This window comes from Haplochromis burtoni, unplaced genomic scaffold (genome assembly GCF_018398535.1).
Source record: "Haplochromis burtoni strain Fernald_Lab_line unplaced genomic scaffold, NCSU_Asbu1 Contig_313, whole genome shotgun sequence".
NCBI lineage: Eukaryota > Metazoa > Chordata > Actinopteri > Cichliformes > Cichlidae > Haplochromis > Haplochromis burtoni.
Genome location: NW_024582674.1, coordinates 161,017 through 171,820, shown reverse-complemented (window position 1 = coordinate 171,820; position 10,804 = coordinate 161,017). Strand labels below are relative to the sequence as shown.

Below are 10,804 nucleotides of genomic sequence, written 5' to 3'. Positions count from 1 at the left end.
GAGTTTGTTTAGTTCTCTTTTGGGACTTCTGCATATTTGATGAAGCTGAAATCTGTGGTTAGTTTTCATAAAGGGACATTTGTGTAAACCTCTCCCACACAGGCCTTTTTCAAACACATGTTTTAAAACAGATAACTTGTAAGGTGGACAGAAATGGCATCTCACTAATTTAGATTTTGTTCATTCAGCCTAGAAAAGAAATTTGCTGCTTTATTCATAAGAAAAGTTGGGAATCCAAATCTATAAATGTAAAGAAACAGCTTTAGTGAAGGTTACAAATGATCTTCTTATGGCCTCTGACAGTGGACTCATCTCTGTGCTTGTCCTGCTAGACCTCAGTGCAGCGTTCGATACTGTCGACCATAATATCCTATTAGAGCGATTAGAACATGCTGTAGGTATTACAGGTACTGCGCTGCAGTGGTTTGTATCATATCTATCTAATAGACTCCAGTTTGTGCATGTAAATGGAGAGTCCTCTTCACACACTGAGGTTAATTATGGAGTTCCACAGGGTTCAGTGCTAGGACCAATTCTGTTTACATTATACATGCTTCCCTTAGGCACAGGTGTGTCCAACTCCAGGCCTCGAGGGCCGGTGTCCTGCAGGTTTTAGATGTGTCCTTGATCCAACACAGCTGATTTAAATTGCTAAATTACCTCCTCAGTTCTGCAGAGGCCTGGTAATGAACTAATCATTTGATTCATGTGTGTTGACCCAGGGTGAGATCTAAAACCTGCCCTAGACGACCCCTGCCTTAGGCAGTATCATTAGAAGACATAGCATACATTTTCACTGCTATGCAGATGACACCCAGCTCTATCTGTCCACGAAGATAGCACATATCAATTACTTAAGGTGTGTGAAAGTCTTAAAGATATAAAGACCTGGATGACCTGTAATTTCCTAGTTCTGAATTCAGACAGAACTGAGGTCATTGCACATGACCCTAAATGTCTTAGAAACTTGGTTTCTAATCAGATATTTCTTGGTTCATGCATGAATTGATTCTATGCTTGAGTATTTTGAGGTTGTTGTTTTATCATTTTACCATATTAGAGAAGCTACTGTGTGAACATTGGATTGTCACACTAAAACCTCATGGTTGCAAAACTAGCAGTGGAAACAGAAACAGCAGCTACACGGTTCTTTCAATTGTAATTTGATTAAATTCACTTCAGTTCATTAAACTTGATTTGAATTTAACTGAACTGAATTGACAATGTTGCGTAGAGATCAGGGGCAGAACCCCTGGACCAGACAGGGTGTGTTCCAACTACAGGGAACTCACACTCCTCCTTCCTAGTGGGTGATGGGATCCTCCATGCTGCCCTTTGTCACCGATTCTGTTTGTAATTTTTATGGACAGAATTTGTAGGCGTAGCCAAGTGGCTGCTTTCTGCGGATGATGTGGTTCTGTTGGCTTCATCAGGTGAAGGCCTCCAGCGCGCATTGGAACGGTTCGCAGCCGAGTGTGAAGCAGCGGGAATGAAGATCAGCACCTCCAAATCTGAGGCCATGGTTCTCAGCCGGAAAAGGGTGGAGTGCCCACTCCGGGTCGGGGATGAGTTCCTGCCCCAAGTGGAGGAGTTCAAGTATCTCGGGGTCTTGTTCGCGAGTGATGGGAGAAGGGAGCCGGAGATCGACAGACGGATTGGGGCTGCAGCTGCAGTAATGCGGACGCTGCACCGGTCCGTCGTGGTGAAGAGGGAGCTGAGTGTAAAAGCGAAGCTCTCAATTTACCGGTCGATCTACGTCCCTACCCTCACCTATGGCCACGAGCTGTGGGTAGTGACCGAAAGAACGAGATCGCGGATACAAGCGGCGGAAATGAGCTTCCTCCGAAGGGTGGCTGGCCTCTCCCTTAGAGATAGGGTGAGAAGTTCGGCCATCCGGGAGGGGCTCAGAGTAGAGCCGCTGCTGCTCCACATCGAAAGGAGCCAGAGGTAATTCCAGAATTGCATATTCATCCAGGAAGGACTTTAGTTGGGTAGTTTAGATAAAGAAGGCATCATAGAGAAGTTTGACAAAACAGAACAGTTTACATGTTTTCATCAAGAAATGGACAACCCACCCACCCATCCATCCATCCATCCATCGCACGGCAGCGCCTTGCAGGAACGCACAGTTTAGTAACAAAGTCAGTTAAAACAGGTCAGAAAACACTGCATCACCAGTTTCCAAGTTGATGACGGATACAACAAGATCCAAAGTGTGCACATGTTCCTCAGAAGAACTATCTACTGATTGAAATAGATTAAAAGAGTCCACTAAATCTAAAGAGTCCTTCACCAGAGGCTTCTTAGGACAACAAATGTGGATATTAAAGTTCCCGACAATTAAAACTTTGTCACATCTTAGCACAATTTCCCCCTAGAGATCACTCAAGAAGTCACTTGAACACAGTCGCTAATCCCATGGGGATTTAAAAAACAAAGAGTCACATGGTCACAGTTCTCAGAAGGTTCTGGACTCACCAGGAGACATCCAGGATTCAGTAATGATTGATCTGGCATTCACCAGACCCATCCAGAGGGCAAATACATCCAAAACAGCAGAGGTGAGGGGAATGCACACCCGATGCCACAAGTTCTGGAGATGTGCTGCTCACCAGCGCAGGTGTAGTGGGTAGGAGCGTGGAGGTAGAATCGCTGGATACCAGTCAAAGACAGGTACCAGCCAGGAGTTCACCGGATCCAACTAGCACCACGACGCAAGGATTTCTTTTGGGCCAGGATAGCTATGACTTCACAGTCAGAGCTGCTGTCTGTCACACTTCATCCAGGGAGGTGATCCTGGAGGTTGGTAGATGAAAACCAGTATCCCTGTCATAGTCTGTGTGCAGGCAGGCAGGAAAAGGACCCAAGTGCAGGACTCTTGGAGGCAAAAGTGAACCTAAAAAACCCTCAGCTTTATTGCTGGCCAAAATACAAAACTGAAATAACAAAGGAACGGAGCACACCGGCAGAAATGGTGGTACGACATGACAACGACCACTGAAGGACACACAGTATAAATACAGACAGGAACACAGGGGAACGAGGAGCAGGTCAGGAAACACAAGGCACAGACCTTCAAAGTAAAACAGGAAATCCATAGACAAAACTCAGAGGCACTGAACTAAACTTATTTTACACACTAGAGATAACAAATTAAAATAATAATACAGAAAACATTGAGTCACCGACCCAGGGCTGTGACAATCCAAGAATGGGATGGAACAATCTGGCCCCTCATGGTGGAACTGTACTAGTTTGACAGCAGACAGATGAAGCTCCAGAGCTGTTTGCCAATCGTACACCAGCAGAGACTTCACATTTTGCAGGCCACACAGAAACAACAACAAAACGCAAAGTGGAGAGGGGACGCCATGGTAGAAAGCACGTGTTACACGTGGTGTCATCTTTACTGCAGTTGTTCAGGTCAGAGAATTTATGTGATCAAATTCTGTGATGATACAGCCCGAAGAGCTTAGAACACGGGTGTCAAACTCCAGGCCTCGAGGGCCGGTGTCCTGCAGGGTTTATATCTCACCCCAGGCCAACACACCTGAATCACATGATCAGTTCATTACCAGGCTTCTGGAGAGCTTCAAGATATGCTGACGAGGTCATTTAGCCATGTGAATCAGCTGCGTTGGAGCAGGACACATCTAAAGCCTGCAGGACGCCGGCCCTCGAGGCCTGGAGTTGGACACCGTGGCTTAGAAAGAGAGCAAAACATGTTCCAGAATGTAAAAACTGTGTTTAGCTGACTTTCTGCACTCACAGGACACTTTAGCTGATGAAACTATTAACACATGGTGTGTTACTACGATGTCTTCATGCAGGGATGTAACTGTGAGGTTAGGGGTGAGGAACCAGGCGTGTGGAAATACACTTTACTTGACGCACTTTTTTTCACCCCTCAGACTGGTGAAGTGTTGTGAGGAGGAAACAAATAACTGATTGTGATGTAGAGGTGAGACAGAAACGCCAACATGAGCTATACTAAGCTATCGACGTGCTCCAGGATTCCTATTTATGATGAAAATCCAGAAAACATGGGTAAGTGAAGTTATCCTACTCAGGGTGGAGGATCACTGGGTGGAGTTTAGTTTGATATTTGGGATAGTAATTAATTCCTGAAACAAACCAGCAGCAGCTCATCTGGACAGATGTTTGGTTCTGAGATGTTAGATTGTTCCTTTATGTTCGGTTTGAAGCCTGATTAGTACTGAGCAGCATTTAGAGACGTTTTCACTGGAGACGAATGCAGTGACTGAGCGAGCTGCTGTAGACGAGGGAAGTTTATTTAGAATCAGAATCGCTTTATTAATCCTGAAGGAAATTATGGGTTACAGCAGGCAGCACGCTAATGGTGCATGCACACTTACAAAGGAACCCTCTGAACAAACTTTACACAAACATCAGACTGGGAGACGTCAGAGAGGTAGGCTGACAGGAAAAAAACAACGAAAATACATAACATGAGGTGAGAGGAGGAGAAAAACACTCCACTCACACTGAGCTCCTAGTGGGAGAACAGAAAAAACACCCCAGCTCAAAAAGCACATGACTGTCAATATACCCCAGAGACACAAGACAGCAACAGGGGCGGGTAAAGGTGAGAGCCGGTGTAGACGGTGCGTCCGGTCCTGCAGCATGTCTGCGCTGGTCCAGTCGACCGCCATCTGCCCGGGAGGAGACAAGCATCGAAGGCGTTTGGAACGGGAGGGGGGATGAGTGTGTATCAGTGTGTGTGTCCTGAGTTCAGCTGAGACCGTGTCCTTCGCCCTGCCAGGCTAAGTAAACAGTCCTCCAGCCGACCCAGGTGGCCTTGCGTCGGGGAGGAACAGACTAAACACCGTCGTTATCAGGGTGAATTTGTTTTGTTCAGCCTTGAGGCCGATATGGCTGCATGGAGAGCACGGTGACTGAATGCCTCATCAGCCTGTTTAGTTTCAGATCTGTGTGTTACCATTAATGATCTCATATATATTTGGACAGAAGCCATTTAATGATTCATGAACAATTCCTTTAAATTCAACATGTATTCTGATGATAACATTACATTTAACACAAGTTCACATCGATCCATATGAGGACTCGACCGGCTCTCTTCAAACTCTGTCAGCATGCTTAACTAACCATAACTCTGATAGTGTTTGGGACCAATACAAACAGCACTGCAGAATTATTTCTACAAGAAACGAAAGCATAAATCAGCTTCTCAGTATCTTGCTGAGGTACAAAATCTGTCAGTTAATTTATATTTCTGTGATGTCAAAACGATGCTTCAGTGCCCTAAATTCAAAATGTCAAACTATATATAGCAACAAAATTTGTGACTGATAAAACTGAACCTACTGAAAAATTGATAAAAAGAGTTCATCTCTCCAAGTGAGACCTTTAAACAGAGCTGCACCAACCTTTGCAAGCAGATGTAGACAAGAAGTTAAGAAGGTAGAATTTTGTGGAATCGACTCTGGAGTTTCTATTCTCAGTTACAAATAAACCAGCCAGTTAAGAGAAGTAAACTGAACCGTGTATTGTGTGTTCAGCCCTGTGATTTGGAGCAGCTCTCATTTCTAGAAATCTGCTGAAATGTATTAAGCTTCCCAAAAACATGACTCTTCAGAGTTGGGACCAGGAAGCAGAGTTGCAGTCGCCTCTCTGCAGCTTCTCTCCTCCTGTTACCCCCAAACCCCGTCCCGTCAGGGCAGGGGTGTCCAACTCGAGTCCTGCAGAGGTACCGTCCTGCAGCTTTTAGACACATTCTTGTTCTGACACACCTGAATCACATTAATAGCTTGTTGCCAGGTCTTTGCCAAACAAGAGGTAATCCAACCATTTGATTCAGCTGTGTTATAGAGATGCATCAAAAAGCAGCAGGACCGCAGCTCTGCAGGACTGTGTCAGCTCGCACACCTAAAAAAAAACGAAACCAAAAAAACTGCAAAAACATTAAAAAATACCAAAAAAATCACAAAGAAAGAAAAATATAACGTCCTGCACCAAGTGATAAAACAGTGAAATATGGATTATTGCATCAGGCCTCTCTCTTCTAAATGGTGTTGGCTCTTTCTGTGGTAGTGGGTCACTTCCTGTTACAGCACACAGTGGTGTTTTTGTAGCCATTTCAATGAAAAACGTACTGATAACTTCTTATTTCATAGTGTAATCATCACATACTTTTTTCCAAAGCACAGTCTCTGTTGATTCGCTCTGTTTTAGGGATTCACTATGTTAGTTTATCTTGTAGCAGACTTGCTAGCAGCTTGGCCTCTTCATTGGTCCCTCCTGCACTTTTGACACCCCTGAGTCAACTATCAGACTCTTCCAATCACAGGATGAGGAGGAGGAATGGCAACAATCCTAAGACCGGTGTTTACCAATCTATATTTCACTTCAGAGAAATCACACCACCAAAAAAACTCTGGATCATCTGGATCAGAGTTTTCTCAGACTGACTTTTTCTTTTCAAATATTTATCTATTGCCATTACGTGCTGCGCTCTCTCACAGCATGACTATTATTTCATTTCTCTTTCATCTTCTTCTGTTTTACTGGCAGTTTGCAACCCATTTAATTAAAGCAGGTGGTTGTACTGCCCTCTAGTGGAGGGATTAAGTTCAGATGAGGATTTATTGGCAAGGCTCAATGGCCCGAGAAGAGGGATTGGGCTCAAGCACAGAACCAAAACCGGAGGCTGAATGACTTTTAACAATTTTTTTATGTGTTTAGTTTTTAGAAAAATTACTTAAAAGCAACATTTTTAATGTAAAACAATATCCACGTCTGACCAAATGCAGCATATCTGCTTTAAAGGGTTTAACAGCTTTTCGATTAAACATTTTGGGTTCAAAAGATGAGAAGTGACCCACATCAGGGTTGAGACTGAGAGATCGATGAATTTGAAGTAATAACTGTATTTGAAGTGAGTGATCATGACCGGCTAATTCTCACTGACGTTCTTCCAACAGGTGAGCTGAGGATCGTCCTGTATGGACAGAGTGGACAGGGTAAAAGTACTCTAGGAGGCATCATCCTGGGCAACAGAGAAATATTCACTTCTGATAAGGACTCAAAGAAGTGCCGTAAGGAAAGAAAGACCATCACGGGTCGAGACGTGGTTGTTGTTGACACTCCAGGTCTGTTTAAAGTAGATGATGATGGAGAGGAAGTGGTGGAAGAGATCAAGCGGTCCATCAAACATGCTGAACCTGGTCCTCATGTCTTCCTGTTCGTGGAGAGGTTTAAAGAGATCTCACAAGAGAAATTAGACGCACTGAAGACTTTTCAGGACACGTTTGGTAAACAGGCAGTGGACTACACTATAGTGGTGTTCACCACTAAAAGGAAGGAAATCGACGCCGCTTTCATGCAGGAAACACTGAAATCCCTCAGAAGATTAACCGATCAGTTCCAGCAAAGATACTTTGTTTTTAACATTAGAGACGAACAACAAGGGTCTCAACTCGACGAGCTGCTGGGGATTATGAACAAGATGACGGGAGAAAAATGTCAACCTTTCTACACGTCTAAGATGCTCCAGGAGGCTGAGGAAGCTCTGAAAACACGAAAGGAAACAAAACCAAAGCCAGAAGAAGAGTGGCGCTCTTTTTATGACCGGTGTGGTTTGATTGGAATGGCTGTCGGCTGTGCAGCAGGGTATTTTATTTGTGGTGGCGAGCTGACGCCTACAACAGGAGCTGGGGTTGGAGCTGTAGTTGGTATGATGCTGTTCGTGGGAATAGCGTTTTTAGGTGTACTTGCTAAAATTAAACTTCAGGCATGATGCAGATAGATTTCAGACGGCGTCAGTGATTTTGTTGCTTACGCTGATCTGACCAAATCTAGTCTAGAAACCATAAAGATGTATGTTTAGGTATTTTACTTTATTTTTGAGTAAAGTTCTTTATTCTAAAAGTTATTTGTTCAGTCGGCTGCTGACTGGTTGAGCTTTTCAAAACGAGTTAAACGCAGTTAAATGTTCTATTCCAGGAACAGTTCATAAGACAGAACCAGCGATTTGCAGCATAAACAACTAAATATTTTCTAGTTACTGCTGTTGCTTCAGTGTACGTGCAGGGAGAGGGTTCAGCCTGGGTTTGCTTGAGACACACGTCAATAAATAAGCAACAAGATGCTTCAAATAATATTTCTCAAATTTTGGCTTTCACAGTCTTTCCTTTTGGGAGTCTGAAGCAGTTAAAATAGGATAAAAATAGGTGGACGTGAATCAAAGCCCTTTTACAGGACTGTTTCCTGATCCCAACTCTGGCAGAACTTTGACGGCATACTGAGGGAGGCTGGGAGTCCGAGCGGACGGTTGGTGCCTATTGTAGTGTTAATCCCCAAACCAGATGGTGTGCACCGAAGGTGAAGGGAGCCATCAAGCCGAAGGATCCTGTTGGGCTTGGGGACTTGGAGGCAGCTGCACATACTGGCAGAACAAGCAGAACAAGGCTCGGTCAGTGGCTGAACCAAAAACTGGATGCTGGAAGATTTCAGTTGGGCCACAGAACAAGACTTTCGACTTTCTTTGCGTGTCTTGAAGCATTTATAGCAAACCGTCAGTCGACTAAAAAGGGGAAAGCAGTGCTCTGCTCACACAGTGTATAGCAGGATAGGATGGTGTTAACCGCAACTGAGGGTAAAGTCGGGCAGTTGAAGGAATGCTTTGAGGACCTCCGTAGTATCCCCAGTCTGGGGATAAGGGGGATAACTCGCCCCTCGCTGGTCACTGAGATAGTCAAACATCTCCACTGAGGTGACCAAGACTCAGGTCCTAATGGCTCTGGATGTTATAGGACTCTTGGTTGATATGCCTTCGCACATGGAGATCTGAGGGGGTGTCTCTGGGCTGGCAGGCTGGGGTGCTGCAACCACAGGGAGATCGCACACCTCAACCTCCCTGGGATCTAAGACTGGGAACTGGAAAACAGAGCTTGTTCATTAATCAAAGCTACATACAGAATACAGGAAGACTGTACGCCCCCTGGGTGAGGTGAGCAGACCCAGAACACGCTGAAGAGTTTCCATCTCTGGATGAGATCGATTAGGTGGCTGGAGAAAGGTGCTTCAACTTTCACATGCTGTAAAAAAGTTTGGTGTTGTAAACATAATCCATTACCTGTATTCTAATGCATGTAAGACAGCATTTCTACTCACATACACATGTAATCCAGTATTTGTACTCTTGTATCAGTATATGTTAGAGCATGTTCTGTAGTCCAGAGCATGAGCACATATAACACAGTCACATCTGTCCTGATGTTCACCCACAGGCTCGTGCTGAGGAGTTTGGTAAACAGTCTGAATGATGTCTGACTGTTATTGTTATTGTGTTGTATTAAGTACCAGCTCTGCTTTGGATTTTGTGCCTGAACTTGTTGTGCAGGAAGTCCTGACCTTGTGCCTTTGAGCAGCAAACACATGTGAACATGCAGACAGACAGTGGGACGTGTCTGCAGACGTCTCCCTGTGTTAGCAGAGGAACATGTCCGTCTCATAGATGGACCGAGATCAGAGGTCAAAGGTCATTCTCCTGTACATGTCGGACTTGTTTCACTTGTGGCCTTTGTATAACCTCGTGCATGTAATAAAACAGAAGCAGGTTCTTGATAACCTGCTGAAAGACAGACGTCTTCTTCTCTTTGTGTCCTGATAGTCTCTGAGCTCCAGGAGCTCTCCACAGGAGAACGCTCTCAGATGTCCTCCTCTGGGAGATTGGACGGGCTGACCTGTATCGTTCACAGCTCAGAGTGCTGCTATGGAAGCACCTCAACCTGGTTCTAGGATCTGGTTTGGAGGTGTGGGTGGGGGGGATAGGGGCTCTCTACAGTCTAGAACTTTCCATGTTTCTCTTGAATGTGCTGCTGCTACCACTCAGTAAAAGAACCCCACTGATAATTGATAATTATGGACCTTTTTTCTTTCATCCCTCATCAACATATTTGAAAAAATGTTTATAAACAACTGAATGAATATTTTTAACTTGTAGACCTTACGATAAGAACCAATCACAGCACAGAGAGAGCTCTGAGGATCAGCAGTGACTCACCGACAGTTTCAGTTTCAGTTCTTGTTGATCTCACTGCTGCGTTTGAAACTGTTGACGTGATGATCAAAATGATTGTTTATTTTAGTATTTTCATGCATTATAAGCCATAAAATCCTCTCTGCACTGTTACAAACCCTTCGTACACTCTTAAACACACTTTAGAGACAAATCTTAGATATTCAGTGAAGAGTCATCACCTGAGTAATATGGCATCTGTGAAGCCTCTTAAATGTGTGAATAAATGAGAATACCTTGGTGCATAGACTGGATCAGTGCTGTGCTGTTCAGCTATAACATGGTATTTATATTGTTGTTAATGTTTTAGACTAGAAGATGCTTATTGCACCACAAAAATGATTAAATTCCAACAACATTCAAATAGCCATAGGCAGCATAATAATAGATTTCACACAATATAAATTCACTGATAAATCTGTGGTGGCCTCCAAAGGCGAACCGCGATGTTGCGTGGGAGTACTGCACGTCGTGCTGCTGAGCTGCATCGATGAGATGAACTGCTTGGCGTCTGTTTTCAGAGCTGAGCAGAGACAACATGGGAACATTTTTGTTGTTCCAAAATGTCAGAAACAGATTTGTTCATAGTTGTCATCCTTTTCTCTGAAACTCAGGGAGCGAGTCGGAACTTCGGTATCATTTTGACAGTGATCTCAGTTTTGATTTTTACATCAATAAGGCCACCAGACTGGCTTTACATTACTTAAACTATAAAAGGATATATATATATATATATATATA

The 10,804-nt window shown here is 44.1% G+C and overlaps 1 protein-coding gene across 1 annotated transcript; it reads left to right on the top strand.

Moving 5' to 3' along the window:
• Nucleotides 1-3,910: 3,910 nt before the first annotated feature.
• Nucleotides 3,911-9,749, top strand: LOC121815806 (GTPase IMAP family member 4-like). The gene is made up of 2 exons (XM_042228230.1): nucleotides 3,911-4,047; nucleotides 6,966-9,749. The coding sequence occupies exons 1-2, from the start codon at nucleotides 3,981-3,983 to the stop codon at nucleotides 7,778-7,780; spliced, it is 882 nt and encodes a 293-aa protein (XP_042084164.1). The 5' UTR covers nucleotides 3,911-3,980; the 3' UTR covers nucleotides 7,781-9,749.
• The last annotated feature ends 1,055 nt before the right edge of the window (nucleotides 9,750-10,804 follow it).

What these genes read in the sequence shown, in the direction of transcription:
- LOC121815806 (XM_042228230.1), top strand. Translation starts at nt 3,981, where the DNA reads ATGAGCTATACTAAGCTATCGACGTGCTCCAGGATTCCTATTTATGAT. An exon ending in TGAAAATCCAGAAAACATGG is followed by an intron (nt 4,048 to 6,965) that starts GTAAGTGAAGTT and finishes TTCTTCCAACAG; the next exon opens with GTGAGCTGAGGATCGTCCTG.